This window comes from Armigeres subalbatus, chromosome 3 (genome assembly GCF_024139115.2).
Source record: "Armigeres subalbatus isolate Guangzhou_Male chromosome 3, GZ_Asu_2, whole genome shotgun sequence".
Lineage (NCBI taxonomy): Eukaryota > Metazoa > Arthropoda > Insecta > Diptera > Culicidae > Armigeres > Armigeres subalbatus.
This window is the reverse complement of record NC_085141.1, coordinates 118,717,281-118,745,068: the sequence shown is the minus strand read 5'-3', so window position 1 is coordinate 118,745,068 and position 27,788 is coordinate 118,717,281. Positions and strand designations below refer to the sequence as shown.

The following is a 27,788-nucleotide window of genomic DNA, read 5'->3' as shown; positions in this document are numbered from 1 at the left end:
CAGTGGTGGCAGAAAATCCGTTTGGGGGAGAGGAGGCAATTCAGGTTCTTTCCGGCATCTGTTGACAAGAACATCATAAAGGTAAACTGTCGAGATTGGTGCGATGTAAAAATGAGAATTTACTTACAGTGATTCGCTTTGATTGGTAGGCCTCACGTGGGATGGAACAAAATAATTTGACTGCAGGAATTGTAGTTTGCTTGTGATCAGGGGCTCTTCAGTGAGCGTCGGAGTCCGCGAATACAACCAATAGCCCTCGATAACAGATTCAGTGTCTTCGATTGGGGTGCACGTGTAGACTACAGCGTACCGGTCGTAATCGGTGTCGACGATCCAATAGTTAGAAATACCGCTTGCTGGTAATATAAGAATAGAATTAATAACGAAAAGAATTATTATTGAATTACTTTGGTGTACCTTTGATTCCATAAGTAACATTCAGCTTCCCATCGACAGGATCAGCCGTTGGATCTGACATAACAGCTATTCCAGAAAACGAGGCGTAGGCATCCTTTGATAGTAGAAATCCTTTACTTTTGACATCCAAAGATGAATCCAGATTGCTTCTGGTGAACTCTGCTGTTACACACTCCAGATTTCTCTGATAGTCCTGCTCGTAGCGTTCTATTTCATACCACTTTCCTAGGTACTGTAAATATATTGAAAATAAAACAATTTTCATTTGTTTCTCACTTGTTTTTATGTGTTTCTGATATTGCATTTTAAAAATATCCCCGTAACGCTGGGTAGACACCTTTACGTGGTGTGTTACGGTGTAAGATCTACCACGGTTCATTGTCAGCTACAGGCAAATCCTGACCCAACGAATACCTTCCCCAATATCCAACTCCGTGGTGCTTATGAGGGTGTCACTGAGTCGGGGGCCTCTCGTTAAGTACATCAACATTTCCTTCACCTCCCAAGTTACGGTGAAAATGGGCGTGGCCAGGATTAGTAATCCTCATGCTTTTGTGATTTTTATCATAGATTGAAATCAAGGACCACACCCACCTTGATTTCTGATAGCAATCTGAATAAGGATTTCAAAAGAAAAACATGAGTATCACTAGTGTCCAATCTACGAAGTACACCGTAATTATGCTATGCTATGCTTCTGATATTGCATTTCAAAAATATTCTGAGTGCAAAATTGGCGTCCGAATTCATCGTAGAATAGGGGCCGCACGTCATCAAATTAGATGGACAACAAACGATAGATATGCAAAGTGGAAACGCCCATGCGCCACCTTGCCAATAAACGGATTCTGTTATGTTTAAGGCTCAACAACATCAACAACCGTCGCGGAATTCATTGCGTATACATTATGCAACTCAGTTTTTGCGAAGCAATCCCACATGTACCAACGGCAACGGACCAAGATAAACACTCCTTCAGCAAAGACCATCCCATACTCGCAATTAGAAATTAACTCTTAACATTTCTGAAGCAGAAGACTAATTATGTAAATTCGGTATCTTTTCGTCAACGCTGTGTTTAGATTTAAACCATTTGACCGACTGAAGCTGTACCAACAGGTAAATTACGCGACTCATCCGCATCTCGGGTGCAGTTGGATAACGCCTTCTTGAGTGTCGAATAATCTCAAATGAAAAGGTCAATCTTTTTCAATCTACTGTGAATAAATCAAGGCGGATCACAAGTCAAAGGTGTAGTACACACGGGTTGTTGCTTTATTCCATTTGTGTGTCTCCTCCATTCATGTACACTAAATAGTAACGCATAATAACAAATGGCAAGGGATTTGCTTCTCTAGTTGTGCACATGTCGCGTCGCGTCGGTTCACTTCCCATCTTCACGACTATAGATCCTAGGCATAGAAGTCAGAGAATAAATGATAAATAAATATAGCTAATCGAAATGAACGATCACATTACGCATTTGGAATATTATTCTCTTAAAAGAGTATGTGGCAGTGGTATACCAACATTGCTTCCATATGATCTGTATCTTATGAGATTTAATGATTATCGACATATAACGTTTGACCAGTAGCTAATCAATCATCGATTATTAAAACTTCTATAGGTAATTATTTCCTTGTTCCCTTTTTGTTATCTTATTAGGGGGAATATATGAGAATTCATTGCACCAAATCGGCGCTTTATAATATTGTTCCTGTTCTACTTGAAATATAGGAACTGTATCAAAACATTGTACATACAGTGAATGCGTATATGAATACCCTTGCGGTGATGATACCTTTCTCGTGCATATAAAAAATAGTATTTTAGTTATAACTTTTGGGCCCATCTTGCGATCTGAACAAATTTCAATAGGAAATAATGGGGCGGGATTCCCCGTCGAATGCAACTCGTTGCTAGCAAATTGATTGAAGATAAGTGCCTAAAAATTATAGAGTTTTGTTTTGCACACTTACATATACACAGGCAGACTCAGTTTGGGGCAGCAGGGACTATGACCAAGGGCTTAACGACCCCTCCCCACGGCCTCTGCGAGTTAGGGGACTTGCCTAGGACATGGTGGGTCTTGGCAACGGGCTCTGTTAAACCTCTACAAAAGCTGAATGTGTCCGCAAGCAGGCCCTATCAAAGCGACTGTGTGCCGCTCAAAGCGCACAGGAGCCCAGGGAGTGCCAGTTGGCACATCAGGATGCCACCAAACGTTGCCTGCTGGGTGTGAGTAGGTCCAGATGCCCTTTCCTGACTTGCGCTGATCTGGCTCTGAACACGTAAGTGTCCACCCTTGCATGGCCTCCCACAGATAGATAAACATGGGATCAATAAAGGCGACTATTCCAGTAGGATTCGAGGGCAGCCTCAAGGGGGCCCCAATTACAATGAGTGAAACTAAAAATAATTCTTTTAACGATGATTCAGGTATGGAGGTGGTAAACCCCTATGCCAAGGGGGGTTTGGTGAGGTCTCCTCCCAGGGAGGCGGAGAGCGGAGTGACGGAGGCTGCAACTAACAGCACCGGAGTCTCCCCAGCAGTGATGGGGTAGCGGGTGGTCGTCGAAAAACTCGATGATATAATCGAGGTCGCGAGCGCAAGGCAGAACATCAGTAAGGAACTGAAACAGAACCTTCGGATGCTCCACCAGGCTGTTCGAATCGCAAGACAAGAGCAGGATGCGTTCATCATGCGAGTGGTGGGAAGAGGGAGATTGATTTCGCCCTGACGGCCAATGAAGAAAAGATTGCGCCTAACCCGAAACGGCTCAGGCAGCAATCCGGCGAAGGCGCTCAGAGCAAAGCCAAACGACGTGCGACCATAAAGACCAAACGTCGTCTGGAAGGAACTGATCGGAGTGCAGAGGAGCCTGAAGGGCGTGGACCCAAAAAGAAGACTTCTCGGCCCAAAAAGGCGAAAGGCACTAACCAGATGCAAGTTGCTGTACCGCAAGAGGGTACCAGCAGGTCTGTGCCATCGACACAAGACTCCGAAAATCCCTGACAGCTGGTCAGTAGGGCAAAGCGGAAGTCGAACGGGTCTCGACCCACAAAGAAAGCTAACGACAGAGACGAGGCCTTTCGGCGCTGGGTCAGGACGTGCGAAGAATCAGACGCATCAATACCGGTGAAATGATCTTGGTTCTGAGCGGAGTGCATGATAGTAGGACTGACTACAGAGGTCTTGGGTGACGACACTGCGGTGAGGTCGTTGGGGGCGGATATGACCCTCCAGTGCAACGAGGTCACTAACGCGGACAACGTGGTCTCTGCCGTCAGAGACCAGTGCGGTACAGAGATCGAGAAGAGCTCTGTACGCCTAAGAGGCGTTTGGCACGCCGGTAGCCTACCTTAGGCTACCGGTTGCGGGAGCCAAAAAGGTAATAGAGCTCAGTGAGGGCCCAGACCGTAGCAACCTGTGTCGTCGTTGTGGTGAGGAAGGGCACACCACCCAGGAATGCGATAAGTGTCACATCTGTGCCAGCAAAAAGCATGCCTGTAACCACGTTATGGGTGGATCTTCGTGTCCCATCGGAGAGACGAACAAGAAGAAGCCGTGCAAATAACACAGCCGAATCTTAACCTCTGTGCAACTGCCTAGCAGCTGTTATGGCAGTCGGTCTCGCAGTCGAGGACCGATGTCGCCCTCCTGTCCGACCCGTGATGAGTGTAGATTCCCCGAAAGATGGAAAAATCGGAAATTGGTGTTGTTGCCGAAAGCCGGGCCGGGCGACCCATCGGCGCATAGACCAATCTGCCTTATAGACACGACGGGCAAGTTGCTAGAGAGGATAATCCTCAACAGGCTGACCCCGTACTCAGAGGGTACGAACGGCCTATCTAGCAACCAGTTCGGTTTTCGCAAGGGTAAGTCCACGTTGGACGCTATTAGCTCGGTGGTAAAGACCGCCGAGATAGCGATCCAACAGAAAAGGCGAGGTATTCGATACTGTGCGTTAGTGACACTTGATGCTCTTGTTATACCGGCTTAGCCTGCCGATGGGCCTGTACCGGATTTTGGAAAGCTATTTCCAGAACCGTGTTCCATTATACGAAACGGATGCCGCGGCATGCCGGTCAGTGAAGCGTTCCTATTACCGCAGGAGTTCCGCAAGGTTCAATACTGGGCCCGGTATTTTGGAACCTTATATATGACGGGATTCTGAAGCCTAAGTTCCCTCTTGATGTTAAGATCGTCGGCTTCGCCGATGACGTACCCTTGGAGGTCTATGGGGAGCCAATTCCCGCGGTAGAAGCAGCACACGCGATCAGCACGGTGTAGGATTGGATGAGCGCTAGAGGCCTGGAGCTCGCTCAATATAAGACGGAAGTGGTTATCGACAACAACTGCAAGTCGGTTCAACATGCAGTGATTCACATACTATTTCGACATGTTATACTGCATATTGAATTAAACGTTTAAACAGTCCTCGGAATGTCTCTTCACTACATTGCTTGTCTTTTGTGACACCGTGGCGCTACTTCGTTGTCTCTTCAAATCAGCCAGAGTGGACTCTATTGGTAATAGAGTATATTTGATGAAGTCCAACAGTTCCAAGGTGTGTGCCTGTAGACGTAGCCTCATGTGGTATGTTAGAGGCGAGCACCTAAGTCAGCCTCGCATAGCATGTCAGAAGTGTGAACCTAAGTAAGTCCTACATGGTGTGTCAGAAGAAGTGGCAGGGTTTACTAGAATGTGCTAGAGTGTGGTGATTAAGTCGCAAATTGGTGAGCTAGAGCATGAATCAGGTGGCATCCAAGCTAGTCACACATGGTGCGTAAAGGGTGAGCACTGAGCACCCAAGTAAGCCTCACACGCACACTTAATAAGCATTTCAATGTTCGGTATTTTGTTTGCCGAGTTTCAACTGCAAAATTTCTTTTTTACTGGAATTCTTGTTTTTAGTAGACCAACGACGTTTGTCAGTAATAAACTCCCGAATCTCGGTGAAAAATTATGTTGATTATCCTGACGTTTACTTATTTTTACTAAACAAATCATTAAATCCGTAAAGTGCTAAACATCAGAAAAAAAAGTGCTAAACCACAGAGAACAGACATGGATGCTCGAAAAAAGTTTTGTTAAAAACGTGTATAAAGATTTAAATTGCACCTCGGCGCCGCCAACGCAGGCTACCCGACATAAAAACTCAATCTCACTAAGTGATGGCGTTGGCATACACTGCATAAACAATGTAGTGCTGCCATCTAGGAGCGAGCCTAGGAGCGATTCGGAATGAACACTAGTGCTAAAAAGTAAAACACGGCGAATTTTAACCATGTTTATCTGCACACTAGCACCGCGCAACGGGGGCATAACGACATACTTCAAAATGACCAGTACAAACTTTTACACAAGCACGCGGATGAAGATGAACGTCTGTTCTCTGTGGCTAAACATCAAAGCGGCAGCTCCTGGGGGAATCGGGGTATTGGCAGATAGGATCACTGCTTGCAAGTCCTCCTCGAGTATGGACCTATGGACTAAGTAAGTTTCATGTCCGTAGAGGACTACCGGTCTTATGAGCGTTTTGTACATGGCATATTTGGAGCGGGTGTGAATCTTTTTTGACCTTCCTTCTAGAGCTCGTAGTAGGCCTGACTTCCACAGACCTATAGGATAAGATGTGCCAAGTAGTCAGTAAAAATCCTACCGATTTGCTGTCACAATCGTACCGGTTGCTGATTGGTTGAAAATGACAATCGATTACTTCGATTGGTGGTGGCGCGTTTTTCGTAGGGCAGCATGTTGTTATTTTGGCCGTGTTGCAGGTTTGTAAAGTTGGTATTAAGCAAAATACGTAAATGTTTGGGTTCCAATTTTTTGGTAAAAAGTAAATTTATATTGAACTGCAAACGCCATATAAATTATTCTCAAGGGTTGTAAAGGTTTAAAACTGTTGATTTTAATCATTATCATTCACCTTTCCGTCATTTTCGATCTCAAAGTCATTTTTTCAGTAGCGAAAAATTCTCACTGTTAGTCTTTTGCTTCTCTTACATAAATAATGGATGGAACGAGAAGAAAAACATCAAGTTTTGATACATGATATTTAGAAGATTTTGTACCAAATTACTTTGGCTGCACTGGCGACCCTCTCGTCAGAGCAACCGACTAAAAAACAACAAGGCAGTCTCAATTGAGTTGTCACATCCTATCCTAGCCCTTGATAAACGGTATACAGAAAACACAGCCACCTGGCACGACGCCATGTTTTGCGGCCAACATCTCAAAGTAAAATTAATGGTAGTATTTGTGTTGTTTACCAACATCTGATTTGATTCCCATTGGGATCCAGAAATGTCAGTGGGGACCAGTCGCGCAAAACAAGCCTATTGTGCGAGGTATGGATGACACCCACCTGAGAAAACAAGGTAGGCTCGTTAGAAAAATGACACTTCAAGAGAGACGTAAATTTTATCGCCACATGTTGGAGTAAAAAGTAGGCACGCTGAAACTGTAGTAGAGCATTGTTTCGGCTCAGCTTGTGCGAAGATAGGAGTGACGTCCCATGTTTATATTCAAACTGAATGTTTGCATACGTAGGGTAAAGTGCCCAATAGTGGACCCCCAACCAATATTGGACCCTCCAGCCATTTTTGCATTATTACAGCACAATGTTAACATTTTGCTATGAAATTCCATCGGGAGAACCTACCTTACAGTTCAATGATTTGATTACATGCATTGGAAATGCTATGGAAAGTAAAAAAAGATTATTTTTTACAATTCTATAAAAAATAAACACGAGAGTGTCCATCATAGGAATATTTTGGGTGGTCCATAATAGGGAAGAAGAACGTCCCGAAACGGAACATAAAAATCAAATGAAGTGTCGACTATAGGGAAGCAATTTCCTATTATGGACCCCCAGGGGGTCTACTATAGGGCGAATTCAGTCAGACTTCAAAATATTAATTTCAACGAATAACGTCGAGTATTTGCGTGTTTCATGTATGTATCGTGAAGAGGAGATACAGAGCTTGATATTAGATATTACGCAGAATTAATATTTTGAAACATTCCACTCCTAATGCCAGGAAGAGCAAAATTTCGCTACTAGGGGGTCCACTATTGGGCATTTTACCCTACTTGAGCCTGCCTTGTTTTTTTTATGCCGTGGAATAACATTATTATCAACCGTTATCAAGGATCCAAGATAGAAAAATTCATCGCACAGTTCAAATGTATCCCCGGCTATCGAGCAATGCTTCCCAGGCGGGCCCTATCGCGCTTGGATCCGACCAGTAGCATGTACTATGCTTTCGATGCATTCATCACCAGTCCAACTTTTGTTGCTTCATGTTTCAGGCGGGTGTGTACAGTTCTACCACCTTTGCAAATGTTCGGCTGACAATGTCCATGTCATTCGCGAAACAAATAAATTGATTGAAGGGGACATTTTCGTTTTAGCACCAAAAACAGTCAAGCGAACCTACGGATCACCCTCGAGGAATAATCCGTTGGTTCTGCAAGCGGTCAAAGCCGCCAATGGTTCATTTTATATTCATATTTTGTTCCCTGATCCAAACTATGACAAAAGAGCCGTAGAATGACTAGTTTTGGTACACACTAATATGTTCTCATCGCGTAGCCTTTTTGTTACATCATATATGCTGTAACATTTTCATACTGTGTAGTTGGTTCCATGGGCATACCGTGAAACTGCATTAATTGTCTAGTTCAGGCATGCCTGAATTGTCAAAATCGGATTATAACTGATATATTTACAACACATATAATTTTACCCAAAATTTGCCTATCTTACTTATTTTGTCCATCCCCTAATACATCAGACTGAAAAGGGAAGCAAAGCGGATCGGACTAGTCATCAATACGTCGAAGACAAAGTACATGATAGGAAGAGGCTCAAGATGTAATGTAATCCATCCACCACAAGTTTATATCGGTGGTGACGAAATCAACGTTGTTGAAGAATTCGTGTACCTGGGCTACGATCACGATACTGGCAGAGAAATTCAGAGACGCATCATGACAGAAAATCGTCATATGGACTCCGCAAAAAGCTCCGATCAATGTTCCAATAGTTGCGATATTTTTTAATTTGCGTTCCTATAGTTGCGAATCCCATTGTTTTCTAATGGGACTTGCAACTATAGGAACACTTTGTATACAAATGAAAGTTTTTAAGGTATTTTGATGATATTTACCAGTTTAGAAGGGCTACCAAAGATATTGTGGCTCGGTTCGGAAACCGACAGATATACTAACTGTTTGACAGTGTGGGTTGCTGCGATTGATTTGTAAATTTTGAGTATACCATATACTACTGCAACTATAGGAACACCAACGACTATCGGAAATTTTACCCTAAGCATTCTTCCATTTTAGGTAGGAGAAAAGACGGCTTTGACAGGTTTTGTTCTATTATTGTCAGGGGGGTTTTTGTCGACCAAATTTTATGAAATTTGGCCACAATATTCTATAACGATATTTTAATTGGTATCAGCAATGGTGTCGAAAATTAAGCCTTTAGAGATCGTTTGTTTGGTCTGTACCATGGATCGCCAGTAATTTAGGATCGTCCTTGGCTCTACAAACAATCCGAGACTCCCGTACCGTGACTCTGCGACGACACCCTTTGCAGCTATTTTCCATGTTTTAATTCTATTGAAGGCTAGGTTAAAGTTTTGCATGCTGTCACTTATTAAGTCAGATTTCATCTATCGTGAAATTCTTCAACTAATTACGTCTCAAATCACTCAAGGGTTTTTCTAGGGCAGAGCCATAGTTAGATTTTTTCGAAATCTAACTGACTACGAGTCTCAGTCGAATACACCTTAAATATTTGTTATCTAATCCATTTATAACAAAATATCTCGTATCTTACTAGTGAGGTTTTAGATTAAGCCACATACCATCTTATTCGTCTCTCGATTAGTAGATTCACATTGAATTTTGTCAGTAATTAAGTCCGGAAACACGCAGTTTCAACAAGATCATTCAGAGAGGCACCTCATATTTATGATAATATACAACAATGATCTCATTCACAAAGCTCTGTGATAGATTTATTGGCATCGAGAGACTATCCGACTATCATTTTGAAGCCACAAAATCATAGATTTTACAAACCAGAGATAGTATAAGATGATGTCGCAACTGCATACGCGCAGCATCTCGAGGCAGCGTTGCCGGAAGAGGGTGAGCTCGATGGGGCCCCTCTTGAGGACTACTGGAATACAGTTAAAGCAGCCATTAACGACGCATTGGAGAACAATGTCATAAACTTCGCAGCCTCCCGCGGAATGGTAGTCCGAAGCACCTTCTTTCCCCGCAAAAATATCCACAAGGCCACATGGAGATCACCTAACCAAGAAACGGAAAACCAAATCGACCACGTTCTAATCGACGGTAAATTCTTCTCCGACATCACGAACGTCCGCACTTACCGCAGTGCGAATATTGAATCCGACCACTACCTCGTTGCAGTTTGCCTGCGCTCAAAACTCTCGACGGTGTACAACACGCGTCGAAGTCGGACGCCGCGGCTTAATATTGGGCGGCTACAAGACGGTAGGCTAGCCCAAGAATACGCGCAGCAGCTGGAAGTGGCACTCCCAACGGAAGAGCAGCTAGGCGCAGCGTCTCTTGAAGATGGCTGGAGAGATATTCGATCCGCCATTGGTAGCACCGCAACCGCTGCACTTGGCACGGTGCCCCGGATCGGAGAAACGACTGGTATGACGGCGAATGTGAGCAGTTAGTAGAAGAGAAGAATGCAGCATGGGCGAGATTGCTGCAACACCGCACGAGGGCGAACGAGGCACGATATAAACAGGCGCGGAACAGACAAAACTCGATTTTCCGGAGGAAAAAGCGTCAGCAGGAAGATCGAGACCGTGAAGAGACGGAGCAACTGTACCGCACTAATAACACACGAAAGTTCTATGAGAAGTTGAACCGTTCACGTAAGGGCCACGTGCCACAGCCTGATATGTGCAAGGACATAAACGGAACCTTCTTACGAACGAGCGTGAGGTGATCCAAAGGTGGCAGCAGCACTACGAAGAGCACCTGAATGGCGATGTGGCAGACGAAGATGGCGGTATGGTGATGGACCTAGGGGAACGCGCGCAGGACATAATTCTACCGGCCCCGGATCTCCAGGAAATCCAGGAGGAGATTGGCCGGCTGAAGAACAACAAAGCCCCTGGGGTTGACCAACTACCAGGAGAGCTATTTAAACACGGTGGTGAGGCACTGGCTAGAGCGCTGCACTGGGTCATTACCAAGATTTGGGAGGATGAGGTTCTGCCGCAGGAGTGGATGAAAGGTGAGTCCCATCTACAAAAAGGGCGATAAGCTGGATTGTAGCAACTACCGCGCAATCACATTGCTGAACGCCGCCTACAAGGTACTCTCCCAAATTATATGCCGTCGACTAGCACCAATTGCAAGGGAGTTCGTGGGGCAGTACCAGGCGGGTTTTATGGGCGAACGCTCCACCACGGACCAGGTGTTTGCCATTCGCCAAGTACTGCAGAAATGCCGCGAATACAACGTGCCCACACATCATCTATTCATCGACTTCAAAGCCGCATATGATTCAATCGATCGGGACCAGCTATGGCAGCTAATGCACGAAAACGGATTTCCGGATAAACTGACACGGTTGATCAAAGCGACGATGGATCGGGTGATGTGCGTAGTTCGAGTTTCAGGGCATTCTCGAGTCCCTTCGAAACCCGCAGAGGGTTACGGCAAGGTGATGGTCTTTCGTGTCTGCTATACAACATCGCTTTGGAAGGGTAATACGAAGAGCGGGGATTAACACGAGTGGCACAATTTTCAATAAGTCCGTCCAGCTATTTGGCTTCGCCGACGACATAGATATTATGGCACGTAACTTTGAGAAGATGGAGGAAGCCTACATCAGACTGAAGAGGGAAGCCAAGCGGATCGGACTAGTCATCAACACGTCGAAGACGAAGTACATGATAGGAAGAGGTTCTAGAGAAGACAATGTGAGCCACCCACCGCGAATTGGCATCGGTGGTGACGAAATCGAGGTGGTAGAAGAATTTGTGTACTTGGGCTCACTGGTGACTGCCGAAAATGATACCAGCAGAGAAATTCGGAGGCGTATAGTGGCTGGAAATCGTGCATACTTTGGACTCCGCAAGACGCTTCGATCGAATAGAGTTCGCCGCCGTACCAAACTGACAATCTACAAAACGCTCATTAGACCGGTAGTCCTCTACGGACACGAGACCTGGACGATGCTCGTGGAGGACCAACGCGCACTTGGAGTTTTCGAAAGGAAAGTGCTGCGTACCATCTATGGTGGGGTGCAGATGGCGGACGGTACGTGGAGGAGGCGAATGAACCACGAGTTGCATCAGCTGTTGGGAGAACCATCCATCGTTCACACCGCGAAAATCGGACGACTGCGGTGGGCCGGGCACGTAGCCAGAATGTCGGACAATAACCCGGTGAAAATGGTTCTCGACAACGATCCGACGGGCACAAGAAGGCGAGGTGCGCAGCGGGCAAGGTGGATCGATCAGGTGGAAGATGACTTGCGGACCCTCCGTAGACTGCGTGGCTGGCGACGTGTTGCCATGGACCGAGCCGAATGGAGAAGACTCTTACATACTGCACAGGCCACTTCGGCCTTAGTCTGAATAAATAAATAAATAATGGAGAACAATGTCGGGTATATGGGACGAAGTCGACGGAACGATTGGTTCGACGAAGAATGCAGACAGATTCTGGAGGAGAAGGACGCGGGCGGTCGCGCTGTAGCAAGGTACCCGGCAGAACATGGAACGTTATAGACGGAAGCGGAGACAGGAGACCCGCCTTTTTCAGGAGAAGAAACGCTGCCTGGAAGAAGCGGAGTGCGAGGAGATGGAACAGCTGTGCCGTTCTCAAGATACACGCAAGTTCTATCAGAAGCTCAACGCATCTCGCAAAGGCTTCGTGCCGCGAGCCGAAATGTGCCGGGGTAAGGATGGGAGCATCTTGACGGACGAACGTGTGTGATCGAAAGGTGGAAGCAGCACTACGAGGAACATTTGAATGGCGCTGAGAGTACAGGCAGTGAAAGTCAAGGCAGCGGAGGAGATGACTACGTCAGTTCAGCGGACGATGGAAGCCAACCAGCCCCCACCTTGAGGGAAGTTAAGGATGCCATCCAACAGCTAAAGACCAATAAAGCAGCTGGTAAGGATGGTATCGGAGCTGAGCTCATCAAGATGGGCCCGGAAAAGCTAACCACTTGCCTGCACAAATTGATAGTCAGAATCTGGGAAACTGAACAGCTACCGGAGGAGTGGAAGGAAGGGGTTATATGCCCCATCTACAAGAAAGGCGACAAGCTGGAGTGTGAGAACTTTCGAGCGATCACCATCCTTAATGCCGCCTACAAAGTGATATCCCAGATCATCTGTGAGTTCGAATTGTGAGTTCGTGGGCAGTTATCAAGCCGGCTTCGTTGACGGCCACTCGACAACGGACCAGATCTTTACTGTACGGCAAATCCTTCAAAAATGCCGTGACTACCAGGTCCCAACGCATCATCTGTTCGTTGGTTTCAAGGCGGCATATACGTATAAACCGCGCAGAGCTATGGACAATTATGAACGAGAACAGCTTCCCTGGGAAGCTACCAGTCTGATCAAAGCAACGGTGGATGGTGTGCAAAACTGTGTGAAGATTTCGGGCGAACACTCCAGTTCGTTCGAATCGCGCCGGAGACTAAGACAAAGTGATGGACTTTGGTGCCTGTTGTTCAACATTGCGCTAGAAGGTGTCATGCGGAGAGCCGGGTGTAACAGCCGGGGTACGATTTTCAACAGATCCAGTCAATTTATTTGCTTCGCGGATGACATGGACATTGTCGACCGAACATTTGCAAAGATGGCAGAACTGTTCACCCGCCTGAAACGTGAAGCTACAAAAGTTGGACTGGTGGTGAATCCGTCAAAGACAAAGTACATGCTTGTGGGCGGAACAGAGCGCGACAGGGCCCGCCTGGGAAGCAGTGTTACGATAGGCAGGGATACCTTCGTGGTCGAGGAATTCGTCTACCTCGGATCCTTGCTAATGGCTGACAACAACGTTAGTCGTGAAATACGAAGGCGCATCATCTGTGGAAGTCGGGCCTACTACGGGCTCCAGAAGAAACTGCGGTCAAAAAAGATTCGCCCACGCACCAAATGTATCATGTACAAGACGCTAATAAGACCGGTTGTCCTCTACGGACATGAAACATGGACTATGCTCGAGGAGGACTTGCAAGCACTCGGAGTATTCGAGAGACGGGTGCTTAGGACCATCTTTGGCGGTGTGCAAGAAGACGGTGTGTGGCGGCGAAGAATGAACCATGAGCTTGCCCAGCTCTACGGCGAACCCAGTATCCAGAAGATAGCTAAAGCCGGAAGGGTACGATGGACAGGGCATGATGGGCAGACCAGGTGCAGAACGACTTGGCGAGCGTGGGACGAATTCGAGGATGGAGAGATGCGGCCTCGAACCGTGTATTGTGGCGTCAAATTGTTGATTCAGTGTTATCTGTTTAGATGTAGACTAAGTAAATGAAATGAATAAATGAAGATAATATCAGAGGATCACACTGACGTGGAACGCATGTGTTCTTGTATTGTAGAAAAATGCAGAGAAGTCTTGAGGGAAGCTCAATCGCCATTAATCCCAATGCGTACCAAAATCGCTAGGCAAGCTTACACAGTATAAAAATGTTACAGCATATATGATGTAACAAAAAGGCTCCGTTTGATTCGACTCGTTTTTCAAACACTTTTCAAAATTACAGGTCGTCGTTACTATGGAGCTTGTATTCAATATTGCGTACAAGATGGATGTAAATGTAAGGGCCAATGAACACAAAAATATGGGTTCAAATATTTCCATAGTGTGTATTTATCAGAAATTTCAACTGTGTATATTATCAAGATACTTAAAAGAAGTACAAATTAATAATATATTTTAATGGATAAAATATTTAACCAAGTTATGAAGGCATGCTAGAATTTCAAGGAAAATTATGACAGTTCAATGATGTTTACAAAAAATCAATGAATCGCCGATTGCTAAGATCCATCTATGAATATTATAGTGGACACAGCATGTGTCAAGAGGGGTGATCCAAAGCTAGGATAGTATGTGACAACTCAATTGAGACTGCCTTGTTGTTTTTTAGTTGGTTGCTCTGACGAGGTGGTCGCCAGTGCTGCCAAATTAATTTGGTACAAAATCTTCCAAATATCAGGTATCAAAATTTCATGTTTTCTTTCCGTTCTATCCATTATTTATGTAAGAGAAGCGAAAAACTAACAGATAGTAGTTTTCGCTAAAGAAAATGTGACTTTGAGATCAGAAATGACAAAAAGGTGAATGATAATGCTTAAAATCAACAGTTTTAAACCATTACAACCCTTGAGAATAATTTATATGGCGTTTGCAGTTCCATATAAATTATTTTTTTACCAAAAACTGGAACTCAATCATTTACGTATTTTGCTTAATATCAACTTTACAAACCTGCAACACGGCCAAACTAACAACATACTGCCCTATGAAAAACGCGCCACCACCAATCGAAGTAATCGATTGTCATTTTCAACCAATCAGCAACCGGTACGATTGTGACAGCAAATCGGTACGATTTTTACTGACTACTTGGCACATCCTATCCTAGATCCAAAGTATTATGGCACCGACTCGTAAAAAGCTGGATAGCAAACGCATCACAAATTATTTTTAATTAAGCAATCCAGCTTTTTACGCTAGCTTTAAATTTCTAAGGGGTGAATCGGTTTTGACACTTGCTGTGGACAGAATATTCTAATTTTGTCTCAGTAGCCATGAATCTATCTGTAAATATTTAACTGTCATATTTTTTCGTTTGGAAATGTTTTTAAATCACAAATTCAAGCTTTTCAGGATTTTTGATTTGGTTTTTATTGTAAAAAGACATCTAATTTATGTTTTATTTTCAGAATTCAAGCAGGAGTAACTTGAGCTTAGTCTCCAAGAAGTTGACTAATTTGGAATTGAGCTCAGAACGTTTTTTGTAGCGTACAGCCAGAAAAATCTCGGCGCATGACACAAATAGAAGTTGTCGCCGACATTTAATTGTTTCAAATACCAAACACACATTTCTCAATTTCTCTCTCTGATCATCTATTAAAAACATGTACAACAATTTTTACCTTTTAAGTTTTCAATTTGGTTCAGAGGGTAAGCGCTACGCGATGGTGATGAAAATGTCCATAATTATGCTTATTTTTCTAAACGTAGAGTAAACTGAGATGAATCAAATGAAATAATAATCCCCATTCCCACTCGATTTACGCGAATTCAAGTGAGAATAGGGTAACGATACCAATAGTGGAGGTATTAGTAGATCCACAAAAGAAAGTATTTTTTAAAAATTGATAATTATGGGAAATTTATTGCTTTATTATCTTAGTCAATAGATATACTAATAAATTTGCTAACAAAAATGAGATAGATGTCATCTAACATCAACAATTACCAAATATTGCTTGCACCACTATGGGTACACTGTTCCTTTAGTGGCGGTAAAAAATAATTTTGGCTCCTATAGTGGTGCTATCCATTGGTTTCTTATGAGACTCGCCACTATTGGTACAGTTGCACCACTATAGTCAATTTTGTTAAGGAAAATAATTGTTTTCAATAGTTTTTCAAGCGAAATCTTAAGGTAAGTTGCATTTAAAAGGATATTTAAAGCACGACGCATCAACTGAAACCATCGTAAAGTGTATAAATATGATAAATCTCATCAAAACCCCACTACCTCCACTATTGGTGCTACCTCCACTAAGGGTACGGTTACCCTAGTCGCAATCGCCATTTCTCACATAATTCTATTCGTTGATGAAGCTCAAATGTGTCATTCGGTAACGTTCTCGATATTTTGGAAATATTATCCCAAACTGGTTCTAGAACAAAGCGAAATGAACGTCGTTCTCGGTTTTAAACAATAGTTTATGAGTCTTCACTAATTTATCACAATGCTTTGACTTATCACCATTAACAACCGGAAAGATCCTGATAAAAATATGGCCTAGATATCCGATCAATCCTAAAGCTCAGAAAAAATACCGATGGACATTTTTTTCAAATTTTCCATAGATTTTGTAAAATCATTAAGGAAATGAATAAAACAGATTTGCAAATTCTCCACTTTCTCATACGAATCTGATTTCCAGTATCAATTTGTTTACATCAAAACACCTGAGAATTTATTTGATCCATCGAGCAGAATTAACTGCCATAGTCAGTCGATTTATATTGAGAGCTGAAATAAATTAAAAATTAGTAATTATGTATTTGAATTGAGATTAATATGTTGAAAAATTATGTTAGCTGTATGGAATCAGTATCACTTGCGAAATTTTGACGTTTCTGTAAATAAACTTTTTTTTTCCAAAATAGCAGAGCACACTTTGACCCAATTATAAAAATTATAGTGGACGACGCTAATGTCAAAGGGGGTGATTCAGATTTTATAGCATTAGCTGCGTAAAAAGCTGGATAAGCATGTTATGCCTAAAGTACCTTGCATATTAATTTTTGGTATTATTTTATGGTATTTTACCTCTTTTGCAAGGCTAGTTCATACCAATTTTTGTTATCAAGGTCGTCGCTCCTGCTCGGGAAGCTTTGCGTACTATCTTTGAAAACGGTATAGGGAGGAGGCTAATAAACCACGAGTTGCAACAGCTGAACCATCCATCGTTCACACCGCGAAAATCGGAAAACAGGCCCAAAGCTATCGTGTGCCGCTCAAAGCGCACTAGCTTAGTCCTGAAGTGAGGAGACTTTGATCAAACCTGCATGAGCGTCTGTTCCCCATGTTAGGGGCGAACTTAAATGGCGTCTGATCCGTAACGGGCGGCTGAACAAGAAATGCGTTCCAGAAACCGTGTAGAGTTTCGTAACAAAAAAAAATCCACATTTTGATGAAACATCTATCATTTTGGCTAGGCAAAACACCTTAGTGCGACTAACCTACAATCTACTACGCGTCTCCACAAATTTTCCTTACCAGAATTCTGACTTTTTCTGAATCTGAATATGAAATTCTTGTGAATTGAAAATTCTTCTAAGATTATTGAAAAGTCTCTTGGAGAACTGAAACTGTTTGAAGATTCTATGAGATTTTTTTGCAATTTCCGCGGGTGCTTCGCTTTAAAATTTCACGAGAAATTTAAAAATCTTCCACGTTAAATTATTTTGAACATCTACGGAATATTCTTTGGAACTTATAAAGGATGCTTTGTTTCTAAATTCTAAATTACTTGGATTTTCCTCAAGAAATTGCACAAAATTTACTTGGATTTTTTTTTAAATTCCACGGAAAATATTTCGGAATGTCCACCAAATTTACAAAAATTTCCTCTGGAAATTCTTCTGAATTTTAAAGGAAATTTGCTTGGAAAATATTTTAAACCTAATAAAGATTTGTTTTAGACTTCAAAGAATGGTTGTTCAGAATTTCCAAGGGGAATTCTTCATATTGATAATAGATTTCAACGAGATATTGCCTGGATTTTTTAAGAAAATCATCGGAATTGTCCCGAAGAATTTTTTTAAGAGACAACAGAAAGTGTCAGGGAAATTTAACATCATTTCCACGGAAATTGAAGATGGATTTCGACTGTGAATTTTGTAGTTGATTTTTATTTTGCAAAAATAAATAAAAAGTGCGCACTTCCTGTCAAGTTTCTTGATCGAACCATTGTACACTGATATATCTTGTCAAATAAGAAAAAAAAACGCAATGACGCACATACATGGATCTACCTTGGCCTTTTTCACTCGGCTTCAGCAAAATTGAAGATTATTCAGTAACTTAGTAGAAATCCTTTTTCACTAACACCGAGTAGAATCTATACAATAACGTGAGGGCAATAAAATTTCACTCATTGAACATACTACAAACCTTTTCCACATCGAAATTAGTCACCACCGGTACATCGCTGGACACCAGAGAGCAATTCCCGTCTTTCACGATGTATCCATATCCTTCGGACACGAGCTGAGTCATCACAAAAAGCAATAAACTATAGCGCTGCATTTTTATCAAATTCCGTTGTAAGAACACCAATTCCGATCCGCGTCGTCCGAACGAACACCTATAACTGACCACCGAAAGGGTGAATCTTCCAAAGATAAAGACCTAGCGGGAGCGGCATTAGCGCACACATTAGCTAAAAAGCTGACAACACGTGCGTGCGTTTTGTTGAGGCGCGAAGCTGCGGCAACGGAAAAGGTTCGCCAGTTGTGTGGAACGTATAGTGCTCGTGTAGTGCGTGTTGCCTAGATAGCGGGCTAAGCTACACTACGAAATCAAACATCGCAAACTAAGATGGGGTTTTAATCAAAAATAAAGTGACTTATCATTGGCAATGTTAACAGTTCTATACAGCTTATGATTGAGTTGTTAGAAACATGGGTTTTACTTATAGATACTATCGTTTTCATAGATGAGCTGAGACAAAGGCGGGTGTAGTCAAATGAACTGTCATATGCCAGTTAGTGTAGCCGAATGATCACGGCATCAAATTTGCGTGGAAAAAGCAGAAAAGCACACTAAATCTTAATTACTCAACCGTGTCTCCGCTCGTCTATTAAATCTACGTAATAGACAATGTAATCCACAAAATGTTTTAAAATCCATACTGGCTAACTCGGCACCAGCATTTCAAAAGGGCGAAACTGTTTTTGTAAACAAAAGCTTCTCACGTCGCTGGTGGCCTAATTTGAGCCCACCCACAACATCCAGCACCATTGATTGAAAGAAGAGGATTCGCTGCTTCCATCAGTGGCGTTGGATTGCGTGGGTGGGCTCAAATTAGCCCTCCAGCGACGTGAGAAGCTTTTGTTTACCAAAGCAGTTTCGCCCTTTTGAAATATTGGTGTCGAACTATGCTTTTGAAAATTACTAACCAAGCGGATGGGATAGATCATTTACGTATTGCACGTCTGCCACATCGATCTCAGTCAATTAAGGAAAATTTTTGGAGAGATTTCGATGTGTGAACATGTTTTTCTAATCCCATTTCAAAAAGCCCAAATCTTACGCAATAATTTTCGTATAGAGTACAAATTTAAGTCGATTGCTCTACTCGCGTATTGGTTCTTTCAGCTAGTGCTCGACTTAGCACGTGGTTTTCAATATTTTCGGATTTATTGCATCTGTTATAATTGCATTTATTTATATTTTATTTACTGCACCTCACAAAATCTTTTCTTTGTCATTTAACTTCACAAAAAATCTGGACATCTGTCCTCGGATTGATCAGTTATTCTGATTTGCTCAGGATCGATGTACTTTTGAATAATGTCATTCACCTTTTCTTCAACTTGTTCATCCTGAGAGAGCTGACGACTTCTGGACAGGAGCCAAAAACTTTCACGAGAGCGATTTTCTTCCACAGATTCGCATGACCAAACTACCGAGTAGTTTTCGTAATCCGTGTCCAACACCCAGTAGTTCGATCTGTCATTAGCTGTAAATACGCGAGATACACTTAAAAACATGGCTCCATTTCAAAACGATTTAACTACTTACGAGCTCCGAAAAAAGCCACATTCAGCTTTGCCGGCAGAGGTTCTTCATCCGGGAAGGAGAGCTTCGCCGTGCCAAGTATCTCTATCGCCGTTTCATTGATCAAACTATATGCCGAATTCCGGACAGAAACCGTCGTCGCGTCGCTCAATTCATAATAAGCTTGGGCGCAGTCGAGGTTGGTTTCAAACTCCTGTTCGTATCGCTGCGTTTCATACCACCGGCCGAGATAGCGATCCACGGAAAAGCCTTGCACAACTTCCACGTCGGTCCGGCAGGGCCTGTCGTAGAAAACATCAGCCGATGTTGATGCTGCCAGCAGTATAACTAAACTCGCTGTCACGAGATTCATTGTGAGGACTGATAATTCTGGAGACGATTTGAAGCATCGTTCAGGTGGAAACTTCGTTTATATAAGGTAGTCATGAAGAGACTAGGCGCACCACTGATAAAATTTGAATACTATCAATGATAAGAGTATCTTTGAATAAAACACGTAATTAGATCAGTGACAATTCATTGACAAAACGAATGAGTTGCAATTTTAATTTCCCCCATTAAAATTGATGTACTTCTTACACTGCCAAAAATATCTATATAAGATATATGTGTCGCCGTTATAAATTTTTGCAATAGCTCCACCCTAATATAATCGATATAGAACAATAGAACCACACATAAATTAAATAATTGCTAATTCGGGACCACACATAAAATTTATTTGGATATATATTTTATTAGTAGTTCGCGTGGAGAATGATTATGTGTGCGCTGATATACATCATGAGTTGAATCTATGGATTTTTGCGGATGAGTTAAATCTATATGATATTTTGAATAAATATGTATGGATTTTTAGTAGTGTAAAAACTGCCATTTTCATCGGCATTGTTTAAATCAAATAATATTTGCCCATATAATATTTGCATATTAATAAGAAACGTAGAAAAGTCACATTACAACGTAGAAAACCATATTTACATACTTTTCTAGTGCAAATTCTCCAGTTGGCCTTGCAAGCAGAGGCGTTGATGACGAGTTCGATTCTCGGTCCGGTCTAGGATGTTTTCGGGTGTGAAACATTCTCGACTCCCTGGCCAAGGTGTATCCATTTTACTTGCCACACAAGATACATACTCATTACTCATGCGGGCATAGAAAGCTTTCAACTAATAACTGAGGAAATGCTAATAGAGTACTAAATTAAAAAGCAGGACAAGCTCCAGTTGGAATGTAGAGCCATAGAAGAATAAGAAGTAGCAAAATTTCTATGGAAATTAGGAGACAATATTTTTAATGTATGCCTGTCAATTCGTGTGTGGCAAGTACTACACTGATAAGCAATACGAAAATATTATTGTTATCAGTCGGGAAAACCACTCGGGGTCACAGACTTAAATTTCACGTGACTCTACCTACAGTCAGTGTGCGCGTTGCGTTCCGTGCGACACCCAAAGCGCACAACGGAGTGATTAGAGTCAAAACCTAGCCATGCACCAAAAATATGAAAATGAATAAACCCAATATAGCTCCATATCACACGATGATAGTCTGTAGAATAACCATAAGAGTATTCTAAGTTTACAATAACAATTAGTCGTTAAAAGTCTATTATGTATTAATAACAATTTACTGGGTTTTTCTTTATTTTAATACGCCTGTTGCGATAATTTTCCTCTGGCTCGATGACAGCATGGTGTCCATTATGCAAAATCCATTTGCGATATTTAATTTTCGCCTCCACATCACTAATGGAGGCGAAAATTAAATATCGCAATTAAATTATCTAAATCAGTTTTCAACCTTAGTTGAACATCATATTATAGAAAATAACACGATAATCGTGATACCTACATAATTTTGGCCAGTAAATTATCTTATTTGCTTCTATTGCGGCGGCGTGCAGTATGTTGAAATATTAAACTGACATACAAATTCTTCTTCTTCTTCAATGTCTCTAAATTTCAACTGGAACTGGAACTGCTTTTCAACCTAGTATTTTATTAGCATTTCTTCAGTTATTGATTGAAAGCTTTTCTATGCCCGCCATTGCATAAGTATGTATCTTGTGTGGCAAGTACAATGGGTACACTATGCCCACACGGAAACAAATGCATACCCACAATCATGAATAAAAAATCATGAAATCATGAATCATGCCAGTTCATGAAATCATGATTATAATGCATGATTTCAGGAACATTATTCATGGTACTGAGCAATCTTCAACAGTCGACAAAATGCATAACCGGTTATACTTCGAACACTTCCTTCCCAAGAAGTGAGAACGGCTGAAAAGTAGCACGCCGGACTCTTACTCGGTGTACTCGAGTTCAAAACCCTGTTGTTTTTTTTTTTTCGATCTCAATAACCAAATCGTAACGCTTTGGTTGCGTTACGCGAAAATAAATCATGAAATCATGATTTATTTTCATGGTGTATTTTCATAACATGAAAACACGTTGGATTCATGAAATCATGAATTATTTTCTCATTCCCGGGAATGGATTTTTACCCGTGCAGGGTGTCGAGAATGTTTTCGACCCGAAAACATCCTATGCCGAACTGAGTATCGAACTCGCCATCTCCGGATTGACAATCCTACGCTTTTGCTCGCAAGGCTACTGGAGACATACAAATTTATTTGATTTATTGGACTATAGGCTGTAAGCCCGTTACCCTACTTAAAACATTATACACATAATTGTTGTCACATATACAATTGTCCTCTTAAAAATAATCTTAATCTATCACGAATTACATCTGTTGTCATGTTTGTAGAAATTACATCTTGTAGTCTGTTAAATTCAGTCATGAATCTGCTGGTGGGCTCGTGCTGCGTGTAGTTCCTTGATCTAAATGGAGGATCGAAGACCCTCCGACGACGAACAGTAACCGGGCTAGTATTGAAGTTGAGCCGATTGTAGAGATATGGGCTACTAATTCGCCCTCTCAAGATGCTACAGAAAAAGACGATGTCAGCAATCTTGTGTCTGCTACTGATGGTGTCGAGGTCAAATAACGAGCAGAGATTCTCATACTCCGGTAACTCTTCTCTCCATCCAAGGTTTCTCACAGCAAATCTTAAAAACTTTCTCTGTACTGCCTCCAACCGTTGAATATGAACTTCATATTGTGGCCGCCACACCACACTCGCAAAATCCAGTTTAGTCCTAACGAGGCTAACATAAATTGTGAGAATTGCATGTGGATCAGTAAGCTCACGTCCAAACCGTCGGGTGAGAGCAAAAAGTTGCAATGTGTCCTTAATGAGTCTGTTTATGTGTTCGTTAAATGTCAGTGACTGATCCATTGTTACGCCCAAATCTCGAACACTATCTACTCGTTGCAGGATTGCATGACCTAAACTGTAGGTAAATGATATCGGCCGAACTTATTATTAAATTATCATCATACTTAATTGGTGCCAGTGTTGTAAAATATCATCAGCATTAATTTGTATTATTTTCCGATAGCTGTTTTCAGAAGGTATGATAAACTTGTGGCGCTTAAATGCACATAAGACTCTGTCATACATGACATTGCTGTAAATATGTAATCTGAGGCGTGAGAGACAAAATGCCATTCAATGACGTAATCTCAAATGACATATACAATATGCAATATATCAGGTGTCCTGGATTGGCACAAAATAAACTTGACTAATTCAACTTATGCGATAATGAGAGCGGGGAACTCTACAACACTATCCATAATGCCATTACCCCGAATGCCACTACCCCTAATGCGACACTCCCCGAATGAGCCAGTACCCCGAATTAGTCATTAATACAAGTTTATACATCAGACCAATGGAAAAAAAAAACTTATTAAAAGTGTACGGTATTCAATCATGGTTTGAACCAAATGGCAGGCATCAGATGAGCCGCCAGAACAAAGTTCATATATTTTATTGTAGAGACATGTTACAACTGTGAACACTAGTTTATAGCTTAGTTCATTATCTTCCTGAAAACATCCTGGGTTCAAATATTTATGCTTAGTTTCATTGAAAAACTTAATAATTACATAACTTTGATTCGTACCGTGGTTTGAACTACAATGTTCATAATTTGCACTGAATTCGTACCATGATTTGAACTACTGCCAGCAGCTCCTAAATATAATACTAATTACAAGCATGAAGCGCTGAGGAAACCTATAGGAAAGCAATTTGTTTTACTATTCATCTTCTCGCATTGGATTGGTAACTCGAGACATGAAAATCTTCTAAATTATCGATATGAAAATTGCGATTTTTTCACATTGGAAATGTAAACAAAATGCTCCAGCTAGGTGCATGCAGTGCTCCTAGCGGACAGCAGTATAGAACATGACTGCATTTTCAAGTTCAAACCACAATACATTTTAGTGCAAACCATGATATAAGTTTTTACCTTGTATAAATGTTGCTATTTTAACTATTTAGAACTGTGTCTCAATTGTACGATGATGTCATTCGATTACAGATAAAAATGGCTCTCTTTTAATATAATTGATCTCACTACTGTGTCATAAAATGCGTCCTTTATGAGCTTTTTAAGCTTGTTCCACTGGAGAGGGATTTAAGGTCTGAGGGAAGCTCTCTCGCGGTAGAGCGCTATTTTCAGTGGCGCCGGGAGTGGGTGGGACAAGTAGGACATGTCCTACGCATGAAAATTCCTGGGTAGGACAGTCGAAGCAATGTCCTACCCATGATTATGGTAAGAACATACACATGGATAACTAAAAGATCTAATATTGTCAATACTATTTCAATTTCTAGATCTATAAAAATATCATTAAAATGTTTCAAAGTCAATCAGAGGTTTAAAAGTTTATCAGAGGTTAAACTGACAATCGTGGAGGTTGCCAGAGATTGCTTCGAAAGGCTTCTTAGAGTCTTTGTGGAATTGTATTCATTCCAAAAAGTGCTCAATGATGTATTGAGTATTTCCAAGAAGTCTTGAAGTTTCTAATAGTATCTGCTCTTCCATAAAATTGTGGAAAACTTTGTACGTAATTGCTGCTAGTTCAGGGAGGCTCAGACAATATCTGAAATTTTATATGAATTGACAGGCTGAATGTGAATTAATCTAAAGTTGTATATCTAAACAAGGATATAGCTTAGCTAAACTTAAGAAAGACCGACTGTAGTTGTCAATGGTTGCTTCTCCGTGACTTAGAACTGGTATGAACTGCGTTACGATCCAAATGAATAAAGATTGATATTAACTACCTACGGCTCCAGCCAGTTGGGAAAGGAAAGGACTATTAGTGTGTAGTGTAGTTATTGATGCTACTAGAGATCGAAAAAACCTCTGTATCCTCACAATAGCAAGGAAAGAAGATTTCTTTAACTTGTAAGGTAGATGAACAGGATTCACTTCGAAAAGTGATGAAGTCTATGCCAGACCTCCTGTCAATAAGGCAGAAGCGACTAGACTGCTGAACTCATCTCCAAAAGTTAAGAAACTATACAAGGATATGAGAGAACAATCTTTGGAATATGCGAATATGAAGCAGTTTACGATGATTGTAGTACATCCAGATGTCTAGTAGCAGGCCTATGAGCAGAAGAATTCTGAGAGCTTCTAAGAGTTGATTGGAATCTGTTGGAATTACAAATATACCTACGTTTGTAAGAAATTTTAGAAGCTAGAAAGAAAAAGTCTGAAATTCGGTGTAACATTGCTCTTGAGATTTCTGAAAACCCTTAAATAGTACTGAACACCCTTAAAGATTCTTAGACGATAATAAGCTTTACTGGTAGGTCGTAGTGAAATTTCTGAATATTTCTAAAGGTTCGAATTTATAGAAATTAGTGATAATTGCTTGAAATCATTCAATATTTTATACAATTTACAGGAATACATAGTCACTTTTGGAATAAATGTTTGACGACATGTTTTTTTTAGAAATGTTTTATAAACACTGGAAATGTTATGATTGTCCTAATAGTCATAAGGAGTTTTATTACTTATCTGAGTCTGAGGATGTCCGAAAAATCTCTTGACATCCGAGAGGACCTCCATAAAGTCGCTGAAATTCCATAAAAGTACTCCAGTTCTTGTCCTACCCACGTCTCGGAACGTGGCCGCGCCTCTGGCTATTTTCGTACTAAAATGTTTATAACTCGAAACTGGGAACGAATTTTGCTTATCCCAACTGACAATCTCTTTGAAATTTATCAAGGAATGTCCCTACAAAATTTCATGGACCTTCATTTCATTTATTTCATTTATTTAGTTAACATCTAAACAGATAACACTGAATCAACAATTTGACGCCACAATGCACGGTTCGAGGCCGCATCTCTCCATCCTCAGATACGCCCCACGCTCGCCAAGTCGTTCTGCACCTGGTCTGCCCATCTCGCTCGCTGCGCTCCACGCCGTCTCGTACCTGCCGGATCGGAAGCGAACACCATCTTTGCAGAGTTGCTGTCCGGCATTCTTGCAACATGTCCTGCCCATCGTACCCTTCCGGCTTTAGCTACCTTCTGGATACTGGGTTCGCCGTAGAGTTGGGCGAGCTCATGGTTCATTCTTCGCCGCCACACACCGTCTTCTTGCACACCGCCAAAGATGGTCCTAAGCACCCGTCTCTCGAATACTCCGAGTGCTTGCAAGTCCTCCTCGAGCATTGTCCATGTTTCATGTCCGTAGAGGACAACCGGTCTTATTAACGTCTTGTACATGACACATTTGGTGCGGTGGCGAATCTTTTTCGACCGCAGTTTCTTCTGGAGCCCGTAGTAGGCCCGACTTCCACAGATGATGCGCCTTCGTATTTCACGACTAACGTTGTTGTCAGCCGTTAGCAAGGATCCTAGGTAGACGAATTCCTCGACCACCTCGAAGGTATCCCCGTCTATCGTAACACTGCTTCCCAGGCGGGCCCTGTCGCGCTCGGTTCCGCCCACAAGCATGTACTTTGTCTTTGACGCATTCACCACCAGTCCGACTTTTGTTGCTTCACGTTTCAGGCGGGTGTACAGTTCTGCCACCTTCATGGACCTACTATTTCTCAAATTTGAATTAAGCTCTAAATACTGAACAATTGTACAACTGAAATTATCGCTTCTCAGTACTTCTCTCCGATGATTTGAGGCACAAAGGAACCGAATTTCGCAAAACCCAACTGACAAAAGTTTTGAATTTTTCCAACGATCATTTTGATGTAATAAAAAGTATATGTCACCGCAATAAAACTTGCAGGAAGCTTTTTTTACTTCAACCAAGTTTTTTAAATTCCATACAAAAGTTACCATTTCGGGAGAGCAGCCAACAGCATATTTTCTTGTGGCGCACGTCAGGGAAGGAGCGATGAGAGCGAAAGAAAGTCCACCAACTTTGTATCTAGCGTGACACTAGAAAAAAGCGTATTCCTATTTGTGAACACGAGGATACCAAATATATAAATTGAAATCTCATTTAGGAATGAGATGAGATAAACAATTGAAAATAAATAAGACAAATAAGACAAATCAAATAAATAAGCCAAATTAAACAAATAAGACAAATAAAGCAAATAAGACAAATTCCTTCGAAAGTTCCTCCTGGAATTCCTAAGGCAGTTCCTCCAGGAATTCCTAAAGAAGTTCCTCCAGGAATTCATTCGGAAGTTCTTCCAGGAATACCTAAGGAAGTTCCACCAGGAATTCCTTCGGAATGTTCTTCTTGGAATTCCTTTGGAAGTTCCTCCAAGAATTCCTTCGGGAATTCCTCCAGGAATTCCGAAGGAAGTTCCTTCAGGAATTCCTTCGGAAGTTATTCCAGAAATTCC

The 27,788-nt window shown here is 41.8% G+C and overlaps 1 protein-coding gene across 1 annotated transcript in view; it reads right to left on the bottom strand.

Annotated features, from left to right (window-relative positions):
* LOC134221928 (uncharacterized) overlaps positions 1-20,408 on the bottom strand; it is a 78,579-nt gene extending 58,171 nt beyond the window's left edge. Inside the window, exons 1-6 of the mRNA XM_062701093.1 lie at positions 20,025-20,408; positions 19,722-19,962; positions 18,393-18,612; positions 418-649; positions 128-356; positions 2-58 (exon numbers count right to left, since the gene is read on the bottom strand). Of these exons, the coding sequence (XP_062557077.1) occupies positions 2-58; positions 128-356; positions 418-649; positions 18,393-18,612; positions 19,722-19,962; positions 20,025-20,373 (1,328 nt within the window). The 5' untranslated portion in view covers positions 20,374-20,408. The remainder of the gene's footprint in view (position 1; positions 59-127; positions 357-417; positions 650-18,392; positions 18,613-19,721; positions 19,963-20,024) is intronic.
* Positions 20,409-27,788: the final 7,380 nt, after the last annotated feature.